At 42.2% G+C, this 27883-nt stretch overlaps 1 protein-coding gene across 4 annotated transcripts in view; it reads right to left on the bottom strand.

Annotated features, from left to right (window-relative positions):
- Positions 1-27883, bottom strand: part of LOC307013173 (uncharacterized protein) — a 158340-nt gene that overhangs the window by 100065 nt on the left and 30392 nt on the right. Inside the window, exons 14-29 of one of the 4 annotated variants that reach the window (XM_079640442.1) lie at positions 27495-27751; positions 20176-20204; positions 19950-19993; positions 19317-19614; positions 18634-18662; positions 18219-18483; positions 14101-14144; positions 8259-8332; positions 7869-8083; positions 7532-7785; positions 6765-6884; positions 5794-5941; positions 4266-4310; positions 3362-3409; positions 2877-2997; positions 2302-2433 (exon numbers count right to left, since the gene is read on the bottom strand). In XM_079640442.1, coding sequence (XP_079496568.1) covers positions 2957-2997; positions 3362-3409; positions 4266-4310; positions 5794-5941; positions 6765-6884; positions 7532-7785; positions 7869-8083; positions 8259-8332; positions 14101-14144; positions 18219-18483; positions 18634-18662; positions 19317-19614; positions 19950-19993; positions 20176-20204; positions 27495-27751 — 1911 coding nt within the window. In that variant the 3' untranslated portion in view covers positions 2302-2433; positions 2877-2956. Of the gene's footprint in view, positions 1-1630; positions 2434-2876; positions 2998-3361; positions 3410-4265; positions 4311-5533; positions 5564-5793; positions 5942-6764; positions 6885-7531; positions 7786-7868; positions 8084-8258; positions 8333-14100; positions 14145-18218; positions 18484-18633; positions 18663-19316; positions 19615-19949; positions 19994-20175; positions 20205-26496; positions 26783-27163; positions 27208-27471; positions 27752-27883 lie in introns of those variants that run through there. The other 3 variants (XM_079640441.1, XM_079640440.1, XM_079640439.1) reach the window with 3 other exon arrangements.

The raw sequence follows: 27883 nt of genomic DNA on the forward strand, positions 1-27883 counted from the left end.
CAAACCGTGAACTCCTATATTAAAGAAGAGCTATTGTGGACTGAATTTAACCAGCATATATATAATATCAACTTAATATACAGCCCTTTTAAAAACTAAGTTATATGTGCTTTACATTGATAGAGCTTCATAAAAAGCCCAACCATAATATTAATAAAACAAATAATAAAAATAATAGAGCAGAAAGGACATACTGGAAATAAAATGGTAGCATTAATAAAACAAAAATAAAAAGCTGTTTTAAACAGATAATTTCTCACCAGTATTTTAAAGGATGTCACTGACTCTGCCAGACTCAGTCGTCACATGCACTTTTACTTTTATAACATCTGGGTGTGCAGTGGTTAGGATGGAGGGACACGTTCAGAGCCTCATGTGGTAACTGGAGTGCAATACAGCATCACTTCATAGGGGATCAACACACTTTAAAATGAGTCCTTAAAAAGCATTTCATGGCCTACATCCCACATTTACAACTGAAATGAGAAAATCTTACATAATACAAACACATAACATTTCCAAATGTATTGAACTCCAACAGGCATCCTCTATCAGACAGCTCCCGAGAGCAGCGGTTTTCAAAGTGTGAGGCGCACCTCCCCTGGGGGCGCCAGAGAGCTTCAGGGGAGGCGCAGCGTGAGAAAAAAATAACGAGAAACAGTGAAATCTAGCAAGTTAACTTCAGCTAACTTTATGCGAGCGGCAACATGGATCGATTTTTTGTGAAGTTATATACCTAAAGTGAAAGAGGAGACAGTGTCTGGCAGAAAACGTCAGCTTTGTTTTGAAACAAAAGTTGTGGCTCATCGGACATTTATGAGAGAAAGTCTCTAATGTCCGAGTGCAAGTAAATGCAGCACAAGACGCGAGCCTTGTAACCCCTTCCCCGGCCTGGCGCGAGCGAGGAAATGTGATTGGCGGCGATTACATTTGAACGGGACGGCGCCCAAAAAACAGTTTTATGTCCTGAGAAAGTCAAATAAGACGGTGTGTAAAACTACACTGCCCAGCCAAAGATAAGTAACCACTTTGATTTAACTAGGCCAGTAGGTAAGGGCATTCCACTGGATAATAATACCCCTGCATTATAGCAACAACAACAATAATAATAATAATAATAATAATAATAGCAATAATAATTGGGAGGGGGGCGCAGCTGTTCTTATAGTATGTTCTCTGAGGGGAGGCTCACCTTCCCACACTTTGAAAACCCCTGCTCTAGAGCCACAAAATGCTTTATATAACTTTTTTAACTCATGCAGCAGCTACTTTACAAGACTCCTAAACAGACTGGATATCTAAACATTGCTGCAGTTCCCCTTTAAATGTATAAACTGTACTTTCATCACCAAGTAAAGTCCTGCCTCGCTTCATCCAAACATACAAGAAGGTAAGGCTAAACAATTAGTTCATAAAAATTGAGGTTAGTTAATAAATCAATGTTTGTGGATAATGTCAAAAGAATACTACCTTCTTCCAGTACCCCTCTGAACAATCAGTTTAATAAATAAGAATAATATGTAAACATTAAAACAAATCTAGGAGGAGAGCGACGTTCTTAAATCTGTTAACTTCATTACATCGTTATGTTTGCTTCAACTTTTAAAACACTCTATTCACTCGACATGTGTAATATTTATAAGAGTTTATTGAAAACGTATTTCGAAATAGAAAACATTGGCCTCCAAAAGTAAACATATTTTCATGAGGGAAAAAAACAACAAGAGAATCCTTTAGCACATAAGAGAATAATCAAAATTAAAATCTGCATGCAAAACCTAAGGATAATCATTCATGATCAAGCATCCTTTAATCTATAAGAAATAGGTTAAAAGCAGACTCAATCCATCTGGGATTTGCTGGATCAAAACATTACATGTCAGGTGAGAACGCTAAATCATTTCTTACATCATTACATTACATGAATGACTTACATGGTTTGCTGAATCTGGTTTTAACCTTACAGGAAAACGTATACATTTTATAAAATATGACTGGTCCAAGTGTAAAAAAGAGCTATGATTAAACATGAAGGTGCAAAAGCTATATTTGATAGAACCCCCACAGAGACATTGACATTAATATTTCCCAATTGGAATCTTTTAAGACGTTTTTTTTCTTGAGGCACAATGTACATTTAGTCTGAAAAAGGATTTCTCCTCAACATTCACTTCTTTCCCTTTAGCTCCTCAATGAGATATTTCTCCTCTTTCTCAAGGATTCTGTAGAAGACTTCTTTGCCACGAAGCCCTGCTGCATTCAGGGGACCACTGAAGAGTTCCCTCATCTTCTTCTGACGGGTTGGGATTACCATGATATCACTATAACTCGATTGTTTGATGACTTTTTCCTGATGGAGCTGATCCAAAATGGCTGCAACGCAGTTCACTCTGTTGATCAGCTCGGTTCTATGTTTATCCACAAAGTGCTCACCTGAGGAAGGAGGGAATAATGAGTAAAGTGTTGATGATCCCATGAAGCCAACTTGATACATTTCCAAACAAATGATTTAATATTCTATAACAGTGACTTCTTTATTTGAAATACAGCGGAGGATATACTTATTTGATCCCTTGCAGATTTTGTAAGTTTGCCCACTTAAAAAATAAATAACAGTCTATCATTTTAATGGTAGGTTTATTTTAACAGTGTGAGTAAGAATATGAAAAAGAAAATCCAGACATTGACATTATATAAAAGATAAAAATTAATTTGCAATTAACTCTGGGAAATTTGATCTCCTTACAACAAACAAGGATTCTGGCTCCCACAGACCGGTTACAGAAGTCCTCTTCCTTTAAAAAAGTACTCCTGATATCAACTTGTTAACTGTATAAAAGAGACCTGTCCACAGAACCAATCAATCAGATTCCAACCTCTCCACCATGGGCAAGACTAGAGAGCTGTCTCAGGACCTCAGGGACAAGATGGTAGACCTGCTCAAGGCTGAGATTGGCTACAAGACCATCAGAAAGCAGCTTGTTGAGAAGGAGACCACTGTTGGTGCGATTATAAGGAAATGGAAGAAACAGAAAATGACCATCAATCACCCTCGGTCTGGGGCTCCACACAAGATCTGGCCCGTGGGGTATTGATGATCATGAGAAAGGTGAGGTATCAGCCAAGAGCTAAAGGGGGGGGGAACTTGTTAATGTTCTCAAGGCTGCAGGGACCACAGTCACCAAGAAAACTATTGGTAACATACTACACCACAATGCAGAAACTCCTGCAGCACCTGCAAGGCCCCCTGCTCAAGAAGGCACATGAAAGGCCCCTCTGAAGTTTGCCAATGGACATCTTAATAATTCAGAGAAGTGGCTGATCCACTGAGATCATAAACCAAAATCAAGTGTGCACCCACCGTCTACCATGGTGTATTGAGCTGTCTCTCCAGCTGAGGGTCTCGTAGCTGAAACAAATTGAGGGAAAATAACAATTGCTTAATGATGGACAGGTTTACTTTTTTTTCATGCGCACAGCAACATAGCAAAATACGGTAATTCAATGTAACAATGATACATGCACTGTCATTGGTTGCCAGTTTAATAGAAGACCTAAAACAATAAGACTGATGTTATTCTATATTCAACAAAATGAGAAGATTAAAAGCAACAATGCATTACTCAACGTCCCTCAATACTGTTCAGCTTCCTAAGTCTATGCTACAACACACCAGCTTGTGTCCAAGGTAATTCCTATCTCAAGTGAATGAGTTGGGGCTGGCCCATATATGGATATCATTGTGAAATCATGATGTCAGACTACATTTTGTATTACATTTTGGATAACGTCAAATCACTTAAGTGTCTTTTCCTGGTTTAAGTCCCTGCATTACATATTTTGTGAAAGCAGGAATAATCAACCCTATCATTTTGGTGGAATATATTTGACCAGCAATATTGGGAAATGTGATTATGTCCATATCGCACAGCCTTAAATGAGTATGCACCATTAATCACACTATCTTTTTGTAACTGTACATCAAAATTCAGTGTCAAGACAGTGTCGTTGTCAATGTGAAGGGTGAAGTTCGAGGAGAAATGTTAACCTGCTAATTATGTAGAAAATATTCCCATTTGCTGGTCTATTATTTTTCACCCATAACCAAGCTGCAAACCCTGCTATGTCTCTCCAATGTCTTTTGTGTAGGGCTTTTAAGTTTTTGTGGACTCAAGACTTTTCGCTCTGGTGGAAAATAAATGGTATCCTTTTCAAGTCTTCTATTTTATAATAGCAAGAAAACCTAATGTAGATAAACAACTCACTGTCCATTGATTCATTTTCTGAGGACGGTCCACCTGCAACTTCCTCTGTAAAATAGACAGATATGGTTAGTCAGAAATATGACGGATGACAATTTGACATAAACTTTAGTGTAGGACACACTAACACTGCATGTTGTGATTGGCTGTTTAAACTGGTTAAAGGCAATGTATGATGATAATTTGTTGAGTTTTGTAATTGCTCTCTTGTGCTTATTGACATCTTGCTCTTCCAAATGTGTTCTCAGGGTGTGTGCAGTTCAGCTGGTAGAGGTGTTCACAGACATCTTCAACAGGTCCCTGCTGCAGTCTGTAGTCCCTGCATGTTTCAAACACTCCACCATCGTTCCTGTCCCCAAAAAGACTAAAACCACCAGCCTTAATAACTTCCGCCCAGTAGCACTCACCTCCATCATTATGAAGTGCTTTGAGCGGTTAATCAAAAACATTCATCACCTCCTCCCTCACTGACTTTCTGGACCCCCTGCAGTTTGCCTACAGAGCAAACAGGTCCACAGACGCCATCGCCCTCACCATCCACACTGCCCTCTCACACCTGGACCAGAGGAACACGTATGTGAGAATGCTGTTCACTGACTACAGTTCAGCTTTCAACACCATCGTGCCCTCCAAGCTGGTCATCAAGCTCAGAGACCTCGGGCTCAACAGCGCCCTCTGTGATTGGATACTGAACTTCCTGACGGGCAGACCCCAGGCAGTGCGGATGGGAAAAATCACATCCTCCACCCTGATCCTCAACACCGGAGCCCCTCAGGGCTGTGTGCTCAGCCCCCTCCTCTACTCCTGTTCACAAACGACTGCGTGGCCACACACAGCCCCAACACTATCGTGAAGTTAACTGACAACATGACTGTCATCGGCCTGATCACCGACGGCAACGAGACGGTGTACAGAGAGGAGGTCGAAAACCTGATATCTTGGTGCCAGGATGAAAACCTCCATCTCAACATCACTCAGGACCTGACATGGACTCATCACACAAACAAAAAAGATAAATCTCCAACGAGGCGTTTTGGGGCAGCATAGACAGTTATTTTCTGTGTTAGCGTTTTACTCGCTACAGGGTGTACTTTGAGGGTTTGTGACTTTGCAGACCGTTTACATGCATAAAAACCTTCATAACACACAAGGGGATGGGTAATAACCGGAAAAGCATGACATGGGACCTTTAAGATTCTTATAAATGTAATGGAAATGTCATTTCAATAACTGTAAAAACAAAACAAAATTTTTAACATGCAGCATCTTACCATATGAATCACCAGAGTTTCGTAACTCAACTGAAATACAGAACATACAAAATATGGATTTTTCACATTTTGTTTTTATGTATTGTATTCTCATCAACACATTAAAATAAAGTTCATTTGTATTATGTTTGGACATACAATGTGATTGGGCTCTCTTTAATTTACTATAATCCTTTTTGCATAACACCTTGGTTAATTAAAAGGTAAAAGAAAGATTATTTTTTTCATATGATGTACAGTAAGTAATAATGCCCACTAACCTTTCAGAATCTTGTGGCTCCACCGTGGTTTGCGTTTCCCTTTGTTAAGTTGTGAGAGTGTAAGGTTGAAGTTACTGATTGGATTCTCAAAGAGCACGTCAAAGAATATTGAGCTTTGGCTTTGGCTACTATTGCTGAGGGTTATTTTCTGTGTGAGAAGAAAAAAAAGAAATAACAGAGAGAGGTGACAAAATGAGATGTGAGGGTCAATATTGAATAAAATAAAGATTTCAGTAGTTTAAAAAAAAAGTTAACTAGTCACATGGCGAACAGAAAAAATTATGCTGGTTATTTCAAATGGAGAAGTCCTTATTGTTGAACTTAAGTTTGATGGTATATGCATGCCTGTTTTTGACTAAGTCCACAATTTGATATGCCACTGGTAAATTACAAGCATCAATTTTCTCACATTCGCTCCCCTAGATTAACACATTTTGGCTACTGAACCATAGCTAATTCTTCTGTCTGTATGGCATATCTTATTATTTTGCCTTTATTAAACAAGGACCATTCATAACAATACATTCATTATAAAAAGGGAAGAGATGATGTATGGTATAATGTAGCTATTGGCTCATTTCCATCTGCAGTCCCTGGGTAGGTAAAAACATAAAAATCAACAAAAGTGCAGATCTATAAAATACAAATACCAGCATATTTTACGCTCAGCTTGAAACATATTCCAATGCCTGGTGGTTGTAAATTAAAAAGCTGATGGTGCAAAGATAATCCACCTCAGTGGAATGTTTAAGTCTAGTGGAGATCTTGAGGTTCTGACTATTTGTGAGTTCCCTTGATATTGATATATTAAACAGTAGCCATTTTGACGTCTCACTGCAAGGTTGACACAGGTATTATTTACAAATAAAAATAAATTAATAACTGTCCCATTTTAATTAGTGTCACATCCATTCTAGTCTAGTCAGCAATACCAGGAACCTGGCCCAATCTACTGGCAATTCAAACTGTACCTCTGGGCAAATCTCTGCCATTATGCCTGCTGTGAGGTTGAAATCTTGGTGCATTTTCAGGTCCTTGTTTGGGCGTGGCTTTCGGATGAATTTGTATTCTTTATTGTCCTTGTCGATGGTCTGGAAAAAAAATTAAATCTAAGCACAACCCTACTTCAAGTTTACAGTAAGAAACATCTGTTTTTAAAATGCATTCATGAAACAATAAGGTTTTAACAAAAGAGTATTAGGGTCAGTATCTAGAAAAATAAATGTTTATTTTAGATTTTGTTATTTCAGAATGGCCACTGAGGAAAAGGTCATGATAAAAAAGTCATACATTCGAGACAAAAAGTCTTTAACGTTTTGAGAGGAACTAAATAAGTGAGATCAAACCAAGCTGCAGCGTCCTCGACAATTACCACCGAATAGGTCTGAGGCACGTCTGTGATTGGCACCAGAGCCCCACACTGGGCACTGTAATATAGCAGTCAACTGCTTCTTGTTTAAGGACGGGTTAAAGGCAGAGACTAGAATTCACTGTGTGCGGTGCTGTGTTCCTGTTTGACGATTGGAAGTTGATTGTATTAAAGTCCTCCATATCCATTTCATACAATAGGACCCTTTTCATATAATATTTCCTTCATATGTTTTCCCTCACTTATGACTTTACTCTCATAACAGGACTACTTTAAGAATTAAAGATGTTATTTTCACAATTTAGCCCAAATACTCCATTGTAGGTTTTGATTTCATTTTGAATGTGTGACAGTAAGATATTCAGTAACCTCTTTAAGAGCAGGATCGAGCGGGGTCAGGTAAACATGAAGAACGGTGCATGATGCGTAGGCTTTTGAATAAATCAACACGTTACAGTGTATTTTTACTGGAAAGCCCATTTTCATCAGGACCGCTCTTGGAGAGAAAACTGGTTCACACAGCTTGACATGAGACGATGTGACTTCAGACACTTTTTCCACAACATCTCCACAGTCATCGATGTGCAGGACTGCAAACTTTTGCAATATTTCAGGGATGTCATCTGCATAGTATAAAGCACAATAAATTAATGTGAATAAAACAACTGCATTGATTATTTTGATATTTTCCTCCATGATCACTTACCTATGCAGATCCAGTGTGGCAGGTACACTTCAGATAACTTCCCAGAAATCACTGTGATGTCTATCAGGGGACCTGCAGGCATGTATTTTATCATTTCCATCCTCTTCATGGGTTCCTCCGAAGAGCAAAACTGGTACTTAAAGCTGACCTTTTCCTGACAGACCCAGCGCAAGCCAGAGACACTGCATTCAAAGTTTCCCGCTTCAGAATTTAGGCTAAAATATAATGGAAAAAGTTTGTATTTGGTACAAAATGTAGCATTAATACTATTGGGGAAATATTTGTAGCAGATCTTCGTGTTCTCTATGTGAAGAATTCCCAAGACCGAAGCTTCAGTGTTTACTATATTTCCAGTTTGATAATATGCAGTATTTAGGAAACTATTTTTACCTGTAAGTTGATGCCTCATCTTCATCTGTACTGTTCACCTCAGGTTCAAGTTTAGTCCAGCCACTGGAGTCCTTCTGCAGTTAATCATTTTTACAAATAAGTGAAGACGTGACTTTTGGAAAAAAAACATAAATGATCAACAAATAACTATAGGTTACTGACGTAACCCCAGTTCTCAGAGTAACATGAAGTGAGATGTCTCACTATGGGATGTGCCTCATCGCGGAGCAAACAGAAGCATCAATCTCATTACGCCAATCCTGATTGGCAGGTGATCTTGATGTCAGCGTCAGGGAATCTACCCCCTATAAGTAGCTTGCGCTACGCCGCATGCATCATTCAAAATAAGCACCTCTTCTCGCTTCACCATAGCAAGGAGGGCCGTCTGGTGAGACATCTCACTTCATGTTACTCTGAGAACTGGGGTTACGTAAGTAACCTATAGTTCTCATTCGTAACACTCCGTTCGATGTCTCACTATGGGATATTGTAGCTCCCGTATTGCCAGACGAGCTTATCTCGAAAATCACCAAACCCAACCAGAATTTAACAGTTAGAGCTCTAACTCAGCAGGGGGCCCAGCACTGCATGGGCCACACTGGGAGCAGAGACGTCTAATCTGTAAAAGCGGACAAAAGTGAGCGGCGAGGACCAGGTCGCTGCTGCGCAAATGTCTTGGATGGAAACACCCTTGAACAAAGCCCAGGATGTAGCCAGACCACGAGTCGAATGAGCACGCAAACCCGAAGGTGCCTGCAGACCCTGACTCGTGTAAGCCAAAGCAATTGCCTCCACAATCCAGTGAGAGAGCCGTTGCTTAGTAACAGGCTTGCCCTTCTGAGGGTTAGCCCAGGACACAAAGAGTTGGTCATTATGATGAAACTCTTTTGATCTGTCCATATAAGTGCGTAAAGCACGGACTGGACATAGCAAATTCGGCTGCTGTTCCCCGGAGGGACACAGCAGCGGAGGAAATGCCTCAATGTCAATTGGGGTACATGAGCCAACCACCTTAAGTATAAAGGCAGGGTTGGGCTTCAGCAACACTCTCGTTAACCCTCGGGCGAACTGAGTGCATGAAGGATGTACAGATAGCGCATGAATGTCACCGACTCGCTTGGCGGATGCCAGGGCCAGTAACAGCACTGTCTTGAGTGACAGGTGCTTCATGTCAGCTTCTTCCAGGGGTTCAAATGGGGTCAGAGTGAGCCCATCTAAAACCACTGTCAAGTCCCATAAGGGCACCAGTGACCTGGAAACAGGAAGGAGCCTGCAAGCTCCCTTCATAAAACGGCAGACCAAAGGATGTTGGCTAGCCGTCTTACCCTCAAAACCCACATGGCATGCAGCAATAGCAGCCAGGTACACTTTGATCTTGGAGAAAGCTCTGTGTTTATCAATTAGGTCCTGTAGAAATGATAAAATCACCCCGACAGGACATTGAAAGAGGTGTGCCCTTTTTGAAGGCACCACTCCTCAAACACCCTCCACTTACAGTCATAAAGAGACCTAGTGGAGGAAGCTCTCGCACTCTGAATAGTGTTTATCACCTTCTGCGGGAGACCCACTGCATTCAGATTATACCACTCACGGGCCAGGCCCATAGGGCGATGCGCTCTGGGTGTGGGTGAAAGATCGCCCCCCCCGCCTGAGACAGTATGTCTCTGCGTAGGGGGAGCTGCCACGGCTGACCGCACAGCAGCTGATATATCTCCGCCAGCCAGTATATTGCAGGCCAGTGTGGAGCTATCAGGATCATTGTGTGTCACCGTTACCTCACTCTGGCCAGAGTTGGGGGTATCAGCGCCAGGGGTGGAAACGCGTACAGGAGGACCGGAGGCCAAATGTGTGCGAGCGCGTCCACGCCTAATGGTGCGTTTTGATCGCGCATTGAAAAGAAAAGCTGACAGTGAGCATTTTCTTTTGATGCAAACAGATCTACCGCGGCTCGGCCGTAACGCACCCACAGCTGGCTCACAACCATTGGATGTAGAGTCCAGTCTGTATATAGTGGTACGCCTCTGGACAGCAGGTCTGCCCCTAGGTTCATCACACCCGGTACGTGCGTCGCTCTCAGAGAGAGGAGACGGCCGCAGCTCCACAAGATCAGTTTGCGTGCCAGCATGTGTAACTGGAGAGAACGCAAACCCCCTTGTCGGTTTATATACGATATTGTGGTCGTGTTGCCCGTCCTTACGAGGACATGGTGTCCTCTGAAAAAAGGCAGAAAGCGTTTTAGGGTGAGGAACACCGCTAAAAGGTCCAGGTAATTTATGTGCGACCGCTGGAGGTCTCTGCTCCAGAGACCCCTCACCGGACAACCTTCGTAAATACCTCCCCAGCCTGTCAGACATGCGTCTGTGGTGACCACCTTCCGTGAAAGGACAGCACCCATAGGCACGCCCCGTACCAGAAAAGTCGGGTTTAGTCAGTGGCGCAGTGCCATTACGCATTTCACAGTAACCATCACTCTCCGCGCGGGGTTTAGTTTTAGAGCGGCTACCCAGCGCTGAAACTCCCTCATGTGTAACCGTCCCAGTCGTACGACCAGGATGGCTGACGCCATGAGCCCCAGTAGCCGCAGGCATGATCTGAAAAGAACATGTCTGCGCAGCTGGAAATGAGCGAGGCAAGCCCTGAAAGCTTTCACTCTTTCCGCTGACAGGCGGGCTGTAAAGGGCACCGAGTTCAGGTGTAAACCCAGGAAGAGTACAGTCTGTGCTGGGCACAACATGCTCTCTTCTGTGTTTATTATGAAACCCAGGTTGAGCAGGTGCTTTACGAGGACATTTGTCTGCGTAATAGCCTCCTGTTCCGACTGTGCGAGAAGCAGCCAGTCGTCTAGGTAGGTTGCCAGGCGAATAGCCTGTTGTCTTAACGGGGCTATCGCGGCTTCCGTACATCGTACAAACACTCTTGGACTCAGAGACAGACCGAAGGGAAGTACTCTGTATTCGTAACAGATCCCCTGAAATGCGAACGTCAGATATTTCCTGTGTGGGTAATATACTGGGATGTGGAAATACGCATCTTTCAGGTCGACTGATGTAAACCAGTCGTTTTGTCGCACGAGACGCAGCAGGGATGTGTGAGTGAGCATTCTGAATTTGTATCTTTTTAGATATTTGTTCAGAGCCCTCAAATCTAGTATTGGCCGAATTCCGTTCCCTCCTCGTTTGGGAACGGCGCGTGACGGTGGTGCCTTCACAACCCCAGCCGGCACTGCGCATGCGTGTGACGGTAGCGACTCTATAACTCCAGTCTTCACTGCGCATGCGCATGGCGGTGGTGCCTTCACAGACCCGTCTATTATCCGCCTTTTGAGAGAGGCCGTAGCTGCTCTCAAAAGAGGGACAGGCGACAGACTGTTTATTGTTTTTATTGTCTTTCTTTTCATTTTTTTGGACTGCGCCCTCGGCTTGAAGCGTGGATGCGACAGTGAAAAATTGTTTATTTGAAAACAACAACAATTGTGACAAGTGTTTTTGTGACTACTGTCTCTGGTATTAAGTCCGTTTCCCTTCTGGCGCGAACTTGAGGATGGCGTTGCGGCATCACTCGAGGCGGCGGGAAGATGGAGGCCTGGTGGCACCCCGAAAACACATCTGGAGCTGGGGAACAGGGAACTTCCAGCTCTGTCAACGAGGAGAGGAGAGGAGAGGAGGCTGTCAGGCCGCCCCCTTCTTCTTCCTCGACTGGTGACCGAAAATCTGAGTCGGCTGTGCCTGAACAGCAGCTGCCGAAACCGGAGATTTCCTCGGCCAGCTCGTCCTCGTCTCCTGCCTGGGCTGGAGACTCGGGGCGGGCTGTGGCCTCTGCTGCCTCGGTACCTTGAACCGGGCAGGACATGAGGCAACTTGGGCGAAGGACTGCGCGAGACCGTCTGGGAGGTTGGTCAGGTTGAGCCTGACACCTGGCTCTCTCCTGTACCACCATTATGCCCATGACTTTGCCCGTGGCTTGGACTGCACAGCGCTGCACACGGAGGCAAATGTCCGTGATCGCTGCGATCTCTTCCCATACGGCCGGCCCAGGTTTGCTCGATAGGTCCTCGCAGAGCTCCGCCTGGTAGGCGGTCAGCAGTGAGGAGACATTGAGTGCCCTGACGGAAAACGCTGCGGCTTTATAGGCCCGTTCCGTCATCGCTGACTGGAACCGGTCTGCCTTCACCGGTAGTGTGGGGTTCCTGCTTGGTGTCAGAGCCAGCCTCGGTTGGAGGTGGGCTTCCACCAGCGGTTCCATGGGCGGCATGCGGAGCAGGCCGAGCCTCTCCATACCATATGTCACAGTCCAGGGAGGAGGCACCCTGGATTGGGGCCTTATTACTGAAGGGGCGGTCTCTCCACGAGACCGACACCTCGTCCAGCATCTCCGGGAAGACTGGAAGGAGCTGCCTCTTTGTCCTCGCTACTTGGGGCAAAGTCTTCCCCTCGTAGCGAGACCTGGAAGTCTCCTTGGCCATTTCAGGCCATGGGATGTCCAGCCTGGATGCGGCACGTTGACACACGGCCTGCAGGTCCATGCTCAGACAGGGCGAAGCTGGTGCGCTATCGCCCGGGAGAGCAGCCATCGCTCCCGGCTTTGCAGCCTGAGCTGATGACACGAAGACATCATCGTCTTGCTCATCCGAGCCGGACAGGAGGAACTCAGAGGTATCCTCTTCGTCCTCCATGTAGTCCAACTCCAGGACATCATCCGCGGGCGAGACCATGGTGAGGTCCAGTTGGGAGCCCCAGCCTGACACAGCGCGGGGCTCCGCTCTCGCGGCTGTTGCCGCCACCGGGCTCCAGCCTGACACGGCGTGGGGCTCCGGTTCAGCAGCTGCCGCTGTTATTGAGCCCCAGCCTGACACAGCGCGGGGCTCAATCTCCGCGGTGGACGCCCCCATGTCTTGATTGCCGGCCGGCGAAACAGCGGACATGAGGGGGTCCTGTCCCGACAAGCTAGCTTGGCGTGCTAGCCGTCGGCGGAGGCTCTTGATGGTGAAGCGGGCACAATGCCCGCACGAGCCGGGGTTGTCGATAGCCTCCTGGGCGTGTTCCAGCCCGAGGCAGGAACAGCAGACCTGGTGTGAGTCTGTGCCTGATATCTTGAACCCGCAGCCGCAGAGCCGAGCCTTCGAGTCCCTGACTCCTCTGGTGTGAGGGAGAGAAGCGTCCATCTCGTTCGCCGTGGTGACGGCGTGGAGAGGACCCGCTCGTAACAGGTACGTTGCTGAGAAAAAATCCTTCCACACCTGTCGTTAATCCGGAGAAAAAACGACGGTGTCGAATTTTATTCTCAAAGAATATTAACTGGTGTGTTAATACCCTTTTTATCTTCCCCTCCTCTGGTGTGAGAGAGAAAAAACTGTCCCTGCTACCTTGGTGTCGGTAGTGAGGAAAGGCAAGTTAGTAACAGGTGTGTTACCAGCTTGAAAAATCAAAACCTTACCTTTAATTCCGAAGAAAGAAACGGCGAGGTAGATTGCAACACTAACTGGTGTGTTAGTATTAACAGTCTTCTTGCAGAAGTATATATAGAAGTAGCCGGCGAGCGCCCGTCGACCGAAGTTAGCTTGGATAGCTTGGTTCCGTCTGTGGACTGTGTGAGCTAGCCCGGCTACCAATAGAGATGTGCTCTGAAGCGAGAAGAGGTGTTTGAATGATGCATGCGGCGTAGCGCAAGCTACTTATAGGGGGTAGATTCCCTGACGCTGACGTCAAGATCACCAGCCAATCAGGATTGGCGTAATGAGATTGATGCTTCTGTTTGCTCCGCGATGAGGCGCATCCCATAGTGAGACATCGAACGGAGTGTTACGAATGAGAACTGAATACATAAATAAAATGTAAGGAATTACCATCATTTTTTCACTGCCCTCAAGATCCAAGCTTCTTGAAGGCCCTTGTGAAGAAACAAGATTTTTTTTTAAAATGATGTTACTTAAAATGTTTTAATCATATGGTAACTTCTATGCCCTTTAGCACTATGTGCTACATAGCGCCGATGTAGCATTAGAGCACATTTGTTATGCAGGAAATACTGGTGAGTGATGTCTTTTTGGAAGCTTGAAATAATACAACATTTGTCCCAGACCATAATCGTCTAATATCATCTCCTTTAAAATCTCCATTGTCACCTCCATAGACTGTTGGCCGTAGATCTCCACCATCAGATCCACAATCTCAACTCTCCGTGCCGTCTCTGTGTGAGTCAACCTAACGATTATGTGTGAGTCTTAGATTCTGTGTGAGTCAACCTAAAGATTGTCTGTGAATCATCCTAATACGGGCTACGCCTAACAATTAACCTGTTAAGCCCCAAGCCTGTTTTTCAGGTCTGAGGCTCGAAAATGACATGCCCAGAACAAATGATCATATCTTCACTTCTAAAAAGGGTAAAGTAATAATATTTTTTCTCAAAGCAATGATACATCTCTGAGTTGGATGTAGAAAAGTCAGAATCAATATAGATGTTTTAATTTTAAAGTAAATTCAGATTGAACATAGTAAAACAGTGTAAATTATAGGTTCAGTCCAAAAGAAAACCATTACTTACAGTGAAACCCAGCCTTGAATGATGGGATAGTAGACACAAAGCTTTAGGAATCCAAACTATAACAAATAATAAGTACCCTGTATCAAGTTTCAAGTTTGATGCAAAACAAGTGAAATTTGACCTTTTTAGAGAGGTTTAGAAAAGAAAACCACCTCTGGGGTCATTTGGGTCTATTAGCATATCTCTGGAACCCATTGGTCGATTTTGGTCACTGACACCTCTTTTGAACCAATAGAATCGTGGGGAAGTTCCTAAATCCATCTAAGCATTACCATTGGTGAATGAGAGTTCTGCGCACGTAGCCTGCCCAAAACCGGAAGCTCTGTTACACTCTATATGAAAAATAAGTTTATTGCCATAAATGTAATGTTATGAATATTGCTACCGTGAGTTACGTGCTAAGAGCATTAGCACTCTTTCGCTTAGTGCTAATTCAGACGCTCTGCATTAGACTTGTGTTTCGTTTCGGTAAAAATGGTTCATATCGTCAGTTAGCTGAGTTTCTTCCTTTTAAGTGGGTATGACACATTAATAGGTTGTTACATGTTAAGAAGCCCTGAGACACAGTTTCGTGAATATTGTTGTGTTTTCCCCCCCGCCGGCGGTGGAGGTTAACGAGAAATACTTAAAAAGAGGTTGTGATCCCTTTAAAATTATATTGGGTTTAAACGCCATAGATTCAGAAAACATTCTTAAAATAAGGTTTAAAATATCCTAATTCTTGGAATTGAAAATAACAAGTGGTTTAAATACCAACATTTCTTAAAAAGGTAAAGGGCTCAATATACGGGTTAATCCTTACGGCCCGTCTACACTACAGGCATGAAAAAATCTTGAAGATGGGCGTGTCTGAAGCTTGGCGATTTTTTGCGAGCAACCAATCACATGAATCTCCCGCCCCCGACATACAAAGCAATAGCAATGTTAAAAAAAAGTAAACTGGATATAAACTCTCCAAACAGGCGAAAAAACTATCAGTTTCACCCACTGTCTCTGCCACCTCCCTCCATGCCTGGTTCCTCCGGTTTGTATCCCGGTAAATAGTTCCGGTCGTAAAGAAACGGGTGATTTGCTACCGTAATATCTCGTTTGGAATATGAGGAAATGAACTGCCGTCTGGCTCTCCCAGCTTGCACGCGGTTTGATTGGCTGCGCTTGCACTGGCGTGATTTGCATAAACGGGATTTGATTGGCTGATGCCAAGCATCGAGCCTCAAAAGTTGAACATTGTTCAACTTTTGATGCCGATAGATGCTCGTGATGCTTGCAAAGCCATGCCATGCTCCCCACAATGCAGTTCGGCGAAAATTAAAAATCTTCTACGTCACCCCATTCAAGTGAATGGGCGAAGCGTTGAAAGCATTTTTTGATGCCTGTAGTGTAGACGTACCGTTAGTATTCACCGAGAAATACTTAAAAAGAGGTTTGGATTCCTGTAAAGAAAAATAAAGTGGTTTAGAAGCCTAAGATTCAGAAGACGATCTTAAAGTAAGGTTTAAATATCCTGATTCTGGGAATCAGGATAAAAAAGAAGTGGTTTGAATACCAAAGGTGGGTTTGGGCAACAGTAAAATGAGGGAAAGATAGAGAAATAGAAAGAAAGAGAAGAGATAGGAAAAGATAGGAACAAGAAAAACAGGAGAAAGAAAAGCAAGTACAACTACAAAAAGACAGAACAATTAAAGAGAGAGAGTGAATGTTTGTGTTGTTTACACATTTGAAGGTTGTTACCTTGATGTTTTGTGCTGTTGTTAATGTATGTTTGTTTCAGTCACGCTTATTGTTGATCTATGTATTGTACTGTATGGTAATAATGATAAACGGTATGTATAGAAGACATTTGAAAGCAAGGCTGATAAAAACCGAGCCATTGCTGCAAAAAGAAAACTGTGATGATTATCTATTCCAACTGGCCACTGGAATCAGATAATCAATATAAGTTCGTTATAAGTTTTTTTTATTTTAGAATTTAAATATAAAAAAAACTATATTAAAATGATTCAAATTGTTTATCATATCAACACTAAGCTATTGTGATTACAATGAGCAGTTGACAATTTGGTCTCCTTAGACATTCAATTTGTTAATTATAATTTGCTGCTTTAACTAGAATACTTCTAATCTGAAAGCAAGTGTATGAACAAAAGAAGTACAAAGAAACATAAATGACTTTTTAACCTGTACCCAACTCTCCATTTCTCTGAGAAACATGACGGAGTGGTCAGCAGACACAGACGACTTCCTCCCCCGTAAAACCCTCCTGTGCCTCTCTCTGTGGAATCTGAGTTGGCGATTGGCCTACAACAAACAACAACCTGCCCTCCACTCCACTCCACTCCACCCTCCCACGGTGCCAACCTCTACCCACAATCTACCTCTGGCCTCCCTCCTCACTCCGCTCCGCTGCAAATGCCCAAAGCCCCAGTGCTCACCAACCCCCAGAGGCAAACAGAAGACCACTTGGGGAACCATGCCAGCAGTGCGCTATCGAGTAGGCAATTCAGATCTCTTAATAATCATATTAAAAAGTGATAATGTCAAATCCCTTCTGCTAAGAACGACACTAATGATCCTTAGGTTGGACAAAAAGTCACAGAATGTACACAGAGATGAAGGGTTGTGTTTTGATGCAAACAGCGATGAGACCCAAAACCAGGACGAGGCATCACAATATTCTCAACAGCAACAAATGCCTTTTTTGAACGGCCCACATGCCCCAACTTCAGAGTTTGTCCAGAAACATCAAGTAAGATGGCAGACAGCTAGAATTTGACATCCTATGCTGTGCATGCAGCAAAAAACTATACAGGACAAGAATCCAATCTGGAGGGAGTAGGCTTCACATGTGGCAAAAAAGGACATTAAAACAAGTGACTGCAGGATGAAGAGAGACACAGAGGAGCGGGGAGGAAGACAGTCAAGCGACTAGAAGCTGCCACTTAATCAGGTCATGTACACCCAGACACACACAACATACACGGAGGGAGTAAATGAAATGACCGTTTCATACACCGACTCTGACGACCTTAATTTTAACACCGGAACGCTAGACAAAGACTTTGAGATTTTGGAACTAAACACAGTAGATAGGATACTATCACAATCAGAAACAACATTTGTAACTTAAGAAGTAAAAGGAGAAGAGGCTACTTTCTTATGTGATCCAGGCGCATGTAAAATGTTGTTCAATACCCTCAAGCTCCAAGCTTCTTGAAGGCCCTTGTGAAGAGACAAGATCTTTTTTAAATTATGTTACTTAATTTTTTTTAATCATATGGTAACTTTTATGCCCTTTAGCACTATGTGCTACATAGCGCTGATATAGCATTAGAGCAAATGTGTTATGCAGGAAAAACTGGTGAGTGATGTCTTTTTGGAAGCTTGAAATAATACAATAAAAATACACTTGGCTTTTCACACCTTTGGATCCTAAAGTGATGTTTGACAACTTTTTCTCCAGACCATAATCGTCTTCTTTCATCTTCTTTAAAATCTCCATTGTCACCTCCATAGACTGTTGGCCGTAGATCTCCACCATCAGATCCACAATCTCAACTCTCCCTGCCGTCTCTAATCTCTGACTTGAGATTCTTTGGAGGCCACGCTTGAATTTCTCGAGCTCTCCATCACTTGAATCTTCAAGTGTTTCCAGAAGCTTCTCCTCCAGTGATGCCACGGTTACTTCCTAATGGATTCAATGTCATCAGAGGGAATTAAATATAATATCTCCACTAGTTGAAAACATTTTCCACCTCTTTACTGTCAACATTTGCAAACTGTAAAACCCAAATGAGAGCCGTGTTGTGTAAAGTGTGTCTGATGTGATATGACTCACCTCCTTCGGTGGTTTGGACGGATGTTTATCTAAGGAGAAAACCAAGGAAAAGCCTCATCATCACTGATTCAAAATCAGATTATCAACGACTTCTTATGTCGTTTTTTAAAAATTGTTATTACTGCACTTGAATTACGAAGAATCAAAAGTGTTTAATAATCTGGAGCTGTGTTCAACAACAGGAAAACGATATAAGCTATAACTGCATCTATATAACACTTTCATTTACAAACTCCCACACAACTCGTGCAGTATAATCAAAGTCTCATTTATCCTGGCACTAGCTCACTACTTCTGATGTGTGGAGAAGAGTAACGCATTTCCAAGTATGAGACTGTTAATGCAAAAGTGTTTCAAACAGTGAGGTTGTTTTGGTATAGTTGTGCTGTTATTAAACACGCTCCAAATTTACTTAAATTCATAGAAATGTCTGAACATTTTTCTTGGAAGGCATCTAAGAAATTACAGATGTCTTCAAGATTTCAAGAGAACTCAGGGTGAGTAATTGTAATACAGAACAACTGGTCAATTTGTAGGTAAACTATTCCTTAAAATCCAACTCCTATACAAAAGATTTGGAAAAATAGAAAACTCATGTGTATGAATTCTAAAATATCTGTAGTACACATCCATGATACACAGATGAGTGCGTACTGTAGCAGTTTTTGTTTTCTTTCTCTTACCTTTGAGTCTTAAGATAGTCTCTGATAATCTCTCCACTGGATCACTTGTCTTCATGTCCATTAAAACCTCCCTGGTCACCTCCACAGACTGCGGACCACAGGTCTCCATCATCTGATCCACTAGCTGGAGTGCACTTCCTGTCCAATAGGGATATCCATAACAGAAGTAGGATATGCTCTTCTGGAAGTACGTGAACTGCAGATACCACTGAAATCTGTCGAGCTCATCGCCACTCAAATCCTTCAAAGTTTCCAAATGATCGGTTTCACTGCTGCAATTTGTGCCTGAAAAATTCAACTGATGTGTAAGAAAAGGTGTTATTTTATGATGGAAATAAATATGACTTGATGTTTTCATTTCTTCAGAAAAGAGGACTGTATAAAATCTTTACAAGATTTCTCATGTCAAAGACACACTAACATCTGTACTATTAGATATGTTTATATCTTTTTTTCTGAGTGTTCAGACTTCAGTCTGCTAATCTGATCAGAACATCAGTGGAAGAAAAATCATTTTGACAGAAGAGATCAACCTTAAAAATGGTTTGGTTTGCATCATCATCGTTCAAGATGGATATGGTTAACAACTTGCATCTATTGAATGAAAGCTGTGATGTGTAAAGTCAGACTCACTCCCTCGGACTGTGCAGGTCGATGTTCATCCACAGAGTACATCTCTGAAGAGAGAAAATAAAGTGAATGTCTAACACACAAGATCCCAGCAACTAAACTAAACTACTTAAATGTAAAACATCCCATGTTTTTTTTATACCTCACATTGTTAATGACTACAGATTATTTTTTATACTGAAATATAAAATGTACGTGATGTGAAGTTATTTGGTTTTCTTTATCTTACCTTTGAGTTCTGAGCTGGGCTTTGTCAACCTCTGCCTCAGATCATTCCTGTTAATGTCCTTCAAAACCTCCATGGTTATCTCTACACACTGTTGGCCGAAGATCTGAATGATCTGTTCCACTGTTTGTGATCTGCCTGTGGAGGATCTCAAAATCCATGAAACATATCTCGGTTTTTTCTTGGAGAAAATTAAATCCAGGGACTGCTTGAATTTCTCTAGATCCTCGTTTCTCAAATCATTCAGAGTTTCCAAAAGCAGATGTTTAACAGCTGCCATTGTTGCTACCTGAAATAATCAATACATTCATTAGACATGTGTATATTCCTCTTGGACAATTACAAATGTGTCTATTTGCATCTCATCACTTTTAATGTTTTCCCTTTGACTCTATCTGGTTAGTTGTTGTTGGGTTTGACAGACAGACAGACAGACGGACAGACAGACAGACAGACAGACAGACAGACAGACAGACAGACAGACAGACAGACAGACAGACGGACAGACAGACAGACAGACAGACAGACAGACAGACAGACAGACAGACAGACAGACAGAAGGACAGATGGACAGACAGACAGACAGACAGACAGACAGACAGACAGACAGACAGACAGACAGAAGGACAGATGGACAGACAGACGGACAGATGGACAGACAGATGGACAGACAGACAGACAGACAGACAGACAGACAGACAGACAGACAGACGGACAGATGGACAGACAGACAGACAGACAGACAGACAGACAGACAGACAGACAGACAGACAAACAGACAGATCATCATAGATACGTCAATCATGTGTTTGGGTCATATCATTACCTGTTGAAGGAAAGGTTTGTTGTAGAAAGTCAGACAGATGTGACATTACTTACTTTCTGGATCACTGCAGGTCGCTGTGCCTCTGAGTGTTTCTCTGAAGAGGAAAGAGGTGGAGATAAACCAACTCAATAAATTTTACCCTCTCCCAAAATATTAATCATTGTTACATTTCATCCCTACTGACCGCCAGAGGCGGTGCTTTAAGCACTGGATATGTCCGTCGCCCGCATGCGCAGGTCGAGTACTAATACCAAGAAAGTCACCTGTGACCCCACGTCACACCGGGCTATATCTGCCGGTGACGTCAGAGGATCTGTTCCTTTTCATCTTCAACCATCAGGGGGGCACCAGGTCCGGACAGCTACTCCAGGTATCACAGAGCCTTTTGTCTTGGGCGTCTCCCCGCCTGGCCAGTCTGCGGGCAGTCTTTCTGCCAGGAGATCTCAAGCATCTCAACATCTTGGGCTGCCCTGAGAGGGGTGCCCCTAGAGACCATCTGCGCCGCGGCGTTGTGGGCGTCGACTAGAATATTCTCCAGGGTTTATCGGGTTAATGTCGCCACTCTCCATCCTTTGGGCGAGGTCCTATTGACGAGTTCCGCTGCTTCCAGTTAGTGAGTAAGTGCTTGGATTCTTCATGACATTGTTGGTATAAGTCATCCAGTGCTTAAAGCACCGCCTCTGGCAGTCAGTAGGGATGAAATAGAACATATGTTACGGTTTTAACTACGGTTCTATGAATCCCGGATGACCGCCAGAGTATCCTGTCACTCAGAATCCTTGTGTTCTCGCGAGAATATTCTGGGAACAGATCCTCTGAAGACACCGGCGGCAGATAGCTGTGTCCCAATTCAGAGGCTGGGTCCTCCTGAAGACCCAGCCTCCTGAAGACCCAGCCTCGCAGTCCGCCTGCGAAATGAGACGGTCTACGGAGCATGTCCTTGTACGTCACCGGCAGTTACCCCTATATTTTGCCGCCCCCGTCTCCTAGCAACCAGCTGCAGTCACAAGTGCCGGTAATAATTAGACCCTCCAGAAAAACGCGATTCTGCGATCGCAGAATTTACCGCATAATCAGCAAAATGGCGCAGATTTTTAAAAGGCCGCATATTTAATCCCCGCATTTTTCCACACAAAGTTGAGAAGAAAAAAAAGTTAACTCGTCTTGACGTGACGTCATCAGCTCGCGCATCACAGAATGTAAACAACACTGTATGGACGTGTGGAGCTCACACGATAGAGAAAACACCAAGATGAAAAAATCTAATCCATCTCATTTACCGACAAACATTTCTACTAAAGACCGGGCAAAAAGTGGGGGGAAACTATTCTGCACCCCGTGCAACTGTGCGTTGGAGCATAAGAGAACATCGACGTGACGACCCACTTTGATTCATTCAAACATTCGAAAATGCTTTCTGCTGCTGCGGACAAGAAAGCCAAACGACGCACATTCACCAAGGCATCAACCTCCAAAACCCTTTAGAGGGCTACAAGAAACGAGGTGAGTAGCCTACAAGATTGAAGCTGGTCAGATAACGAACGAGTAAATGAAAACAGAATAAGGCGGAGAAGTGTGTGTGTGTGTGTGTGTGTGTGTGTGTGTGTGTGTGTGTGTGTGTGTGTGTGTGTGTGTGTGTGTGTGTGTGTGTGTGTGTGTGTGTGTGTGTGTGTGTGTGTGAGAGATTAAAATAGCCCAATTGCTTTTACAATAAATAAACATTGAATGTGTTTAATTGAATAGTAAAGGGGTTTAACGTTAGTGGCAGGTTGTGTGTGAGAGAGAATAAATAAGACAGCCTAATATTTTTAAAAACATATTACTCTTTTTTCCCGCATATTTAACATATTTCGCAACTTTCCGCATATTTCGCAACTTCCCACAATTTCACCGCATAAAATCACATAAAAACCCCGCATGTTTAAATCGCATAATAAAGGATTTTAGCCCGCATAATCAAGGAATTTAGCCCGCATAATCAAGGAATTTAGCCCGCATAATCAAGGAATTTAGCCCGCATAATCAAGGATTTTAGCCCGCATAATCAAGGATTTTTGCCCGCGTTTTTCTGGAGGGTCTAAATAATTTCGGACACGAGGCAAAATATTTTCAAACTGTTTTCAAACTGTCTCAAACTGTTTTCAAACTGTCTCAAACTGTTTTCAAAACTGTTTTTCAAAACTGTTTTCAAAACTGTTCAATATGGAGTCAGATCTAGCTGTACTTATTTTGGTGTTATATAATATGTTTAAATTATTTTCCCGAGGTCGCAACAGGCCCCCGTGAAGAGGGCTTCATTCTCCCCGCGCATCTGGATAAATTGCGCAGTCTGCTCCTTGCTCCCTATTAAAACAAAATTGTTGCTGTAAGATTTGTATAACAAAAGCAGTTAAATAAATAAATTAGCTTTATAATGAATCCCAACAATATGAAAACCAAACAGGGTTTAGAAATATTTTCACTTCATATTATTTTATGTATGTAATATAAAGAAGACATCTCCAATTGCCCGTATATTTAAATACACAAATTAAATAGGTTTACATTTCTTTCATGTCGTTTGATATTTGGATGAGTACATTTAAAAACGAATCCAGCTGAAACCGTTGTAGCCGTTGATGGGACGTTACAAGCCATATATATTTTTTTAAACTCATTCGTCACCGTCACCCGTTGCATCCTGGGATATGGTACACCGCAGAGTGTACATGAGATGTATCCTCTAAATCTGGGGAAAGAAGACTGCATTTGCGGGCCGCATTCGGAGGAGTCTTGTCTTTAAAAAAAATTGGGACAGCCTTAGTTTGGCGGAAGTGACGTATGCGGTCTCCGAATGCATCCTCAGGAGGATGCGGCCGCTGAATTGGGACACAGCTATATAGAGTTATGGCTAGAAAGAATCCGTCTTGTGTAAAACTCTCACTAGAGTTTGGCTGAATGTCACATGGCTGAATGTATACGTTTGGCAGGCAGCCTTTCAGTTACGATCGTTAACATCAGTAGGCCACAGCAAATGATGGTGAGAACCTAAACCATCTATTAATGATGTCAATGACAGGGAGTGTGATTGTTGAAATAGGGTGTTAGCGGTCATGCTGTTCAAAGAAGAATGACAACACTGTAGATCACCAACACTATGGTTTGTTTTTTATTCAAAGGCAAGTCAACGTTGTCGCAGTAAAAGTCCCAAGATAGCTCCTGGTGCAATAAAATGTTCCCTTGCAGTGTTTTACTATTAAGTCTGATGTTTCTCTATTAATATTGCTGCTGCATTAATGTGTATGTTGCATCATGTTACTGCTGTAGGTGTGTTTCCGAGCCGCTCCGATTACAACGAGAACGTGACGTCATATTTACACTAGACGGATCCTTTCTAGCCATAACCCGGATATGGCCCGGTGTCACGTGGGGTCACAGATGACTTTGTTGGTATTGGTACTCGACCTGCGCATGTGTGCGAAGGACATATCCAGTGCTTAAAGCACTGCTTCTGGCGGTCATCCGGGATTCATAGAACCGTAACTTACGTTCTGATTAGTCATAAAACATACTTTGTACACTAGGATATAAATACATTATAAATATATACGTTTCATCAATATTTATAACTTAAAAAGAAGAATACAGAGCTTATTAACTTAGGATAAACAGGCTTGATGATTTAAAGATCTTTGTGTCCTTTGTCTTACTTTTGGGTCCTGAGCTGCTTTGTGACAGCCTCTGCACCAGATCAGTCCTGTTCATCTTCTCAAAAGCCTCAGTGGTCATCTCCAGCAGTCTGTGCTGGCCGTGATCTTGCACCAAATAAAACACCATGTCCTGCCTGTCTCTCATCATTAGCCAGCTTGGTGAGATGTCTGGGTAGCCATTGCCAGACTGAATTTCAATCAGGACCATCTGGAACCTCTGTAAATCCTGGTCACTCAAATCTTTCAGTGTTTCCAGAAGCAGCTCTATGACAGACGCCATCGTTTCCAACTGGTAAAATCAAAGGAGACGTTAATGGGGCAAAAGAGCAATTTCTCAGCTGGAATGATTACAGATTATTTTTTGTTTACATCTTGTCAGTTTCAGTTTTTTACAAGAGTGGACAGGGTAAGAGAACATCAGCCATGTCACGCACAACGTATCAGTACACTTTATATTGTTCATCCAAATCATCACAAACCATTTTCTTTTTGTATAAACGGCGTGTTTGATTCATTACTTAATTTGACCTCCTAAATAACTCTTTCCATGGCTGTGGTAGAAACATTAGATTTAAAAACTGAGTGGCAGTTTAACCAGTTGCATCTTTTTCTTTTGGTATAAAAAAGTAAGAATCACTATCTTTATTTTAGCATCAGTATTGTGAATTTCTCTTTCTGAATATTAGAAAAACAACTCATGAATAATGTGCTATAATTTCCCCTCCAGACACCAATTATTAACACTATTCATAAATAACATTGATGCCTAGAACCTACAGTATGTGTACCTAACTTGGCGTGATCAGATTATTTCTGTAAGAAAACAATCTGAGACCAAAAAATGTTTGTAACATGAATAATGTTCAGGATGGAGATTACTTTCAGTCTTCTAAATCTACTGAGTCAAAGCTGCACTGGGTGGAGTCAGAGTGATGGGACATTACTCACTCTCTGGATCAGTGAAGGAAGCGGTTCCTCTGAGGAAAAAAAATGACACACGATGGATTCAAAATCAGCCTATGGACAACTTTAGTCAGATTGAGTTACTTTTGAACAACAATACGTAATATGAATAATTTAACTGTTAAAATAACACTCAAATATGGTTCATGATGGCATCATTCAAATCAATCACAAAGAGTGAGAGGTTTCACATTATATTATTAACACCCATTAAAGGAACACTACACCCACAAAATGACCTTTTCATAGAAATGACTCCTGCCTTGTTACATTTAATAGTTCAAGAAACAAAACAGACAAAAGTATTGATTAATAGGGAGCTATGTTTAACAAGAGAACAACTTTATTATCTGTAAAATTAAAACTATATAAAACATCTATTTACAAACTGTCACACAACTCGTGCAGTAGAATCCAAGTCTCATTTATCCTGGCACGAGCTCACTACTTCCTTAAAACATGCATTTTCACTAAACCTTCCTGTTTTATACATTTCAAAGCACAGACGGGTACTCCACGTGCAAGAATGAGACTGTTGATGCAGAAGTATTTTAGAGGTCAGGTTGTTTTGATAAAGTTGAACTGTTATTAAACACGCCCCCCATTTACTTCAATTCATGTCAAGAATTTCTCCATTGTTTGATTTGTAACTCACAGTGGAGGCATGCAAGAATTAAAGATAAATCAGGGTGAGTAATTGTAAAACAGAACAACTGGTCATTTTGTAGGTGAACGATTCCTTAAAATCTAACAAAATTACAATACAAAAGCATTGCAACAATTACAAAACTCATGACTATGAACTCTTCTGTGTGATGTAGCAGTTTTTAGTTTTCTTTCTCTTACCTTTGAGTTTTAAGATAGTCTCTGATAATCTCTCCACTAGATCAGTTCTGTTCAGGTCCATTAAAACCTCCCTGGTCACCTCCACAGACTGCGGACCACAGGTCTCCACCATCTGATCCACTAGCTGGAGAGCACTTTCTGTCCAATTGGGATATCCATAACAGAAGTAGGATATGCTCTTCTGGAAGTAAGTGAACTGCAGCAACCACTGAAATCTGTCGAGCTTATGGTCGCTCAAATCCTTAAGAGTTTTCGAAAGGATCTCTTTCTCTGCTGCAATTTGTGCCTGAAAATGTTACGGATGTGTAAGAAAAGGTGTTATTTCTCTATGGAAATGAATATTACTTTGTATTCATTTCGTCAGAGTTAGTGTTTCAGACAAGAGGATTTTATAAAATGTTTACAAGATCTCAAGTCAAAGACACACTAACATCTGTTCTATTAAATATGTTTAGCTTTTTTCTTCACGAATGCACATTTTTATATGAGTGTTCAGACTTCAGTCTGCTAATCTGATCAGAACATCAGTGGAAGAAAAATCATTTTGACAGAAGAGATCAACCTTAAACATGGTTTGGTTTGCATCATCATTGTTAAGTTCAAGATGGATATGGTTAACAACTTGCATCTATTGAAGGAAAGCTGTGATGTGTAAAGTCAGACTCACTCCCTCGGATTGTGCAGGTCGATGTTCATCCACAGAGTACATCTCTGAAGAGAGAAAATAAAGTGAATGTCTAACACACAAGATCCCAGCAACTAAACTAAACTACTTCAACTTAAAACATTCTGTTTCTTGTTGAGACTATGTGTCGGTGGTATTTTATGGTATTTTCATTATTTCTTTAATGTTTGTATAGATTCCTGTCCCATCTTTTTTTTTAATAATTCATATTGTTGATGAATACAGATTCTTTCTTATTCTGAAGTATAAAATGTATGTGATGTGAGGGTTTTCTTTCTTATTTGTCTTACCTTTGAGTTCTAAGTTTGTAAACCTCTGCCTCAGATCAGTCCTGTTAATGTCCTTCAAAACCTCCATGGTTATCTCTACACACTGTTGGCCGAAGATCTCCATCATCTGTTCCACTGTTTGTGCTCTGCCTGCTGAGGGACTCCAAATCAATGGAAAATATCTCGGTTTCTTCTTGGAGACAATTAAACCCAGGGTCTGCTTGAATTTCTCAAGATCCACGTTTCTGAAGTCATTCAGAGTTTCCAAAAGCAGATGTTTAACAGCTGCCATTGTTGCTACCTGAAATAATCAATACATTCATTAGACATGTGTAGATTTCTCTTGGACAATTACAAATGTGTCTATTTGCATCTCATCACTGTTAATGTTTTCCCTTTAACTCTTATAAACTGGTTAGTGTCACGATTCTCA

Source organism: Notothenia rossii, assembly GCF_949606895.1.
Source record: "Notothenia rossii genome assembly, chromosome: 7".
NCBI classification, from domain to species: domain Eukaryota; kingdom Metazoa; phylum Chordata; class Actinopteri; order Perciformes; family Nototheniidae; genus Notothenia; species Notothenia rossii.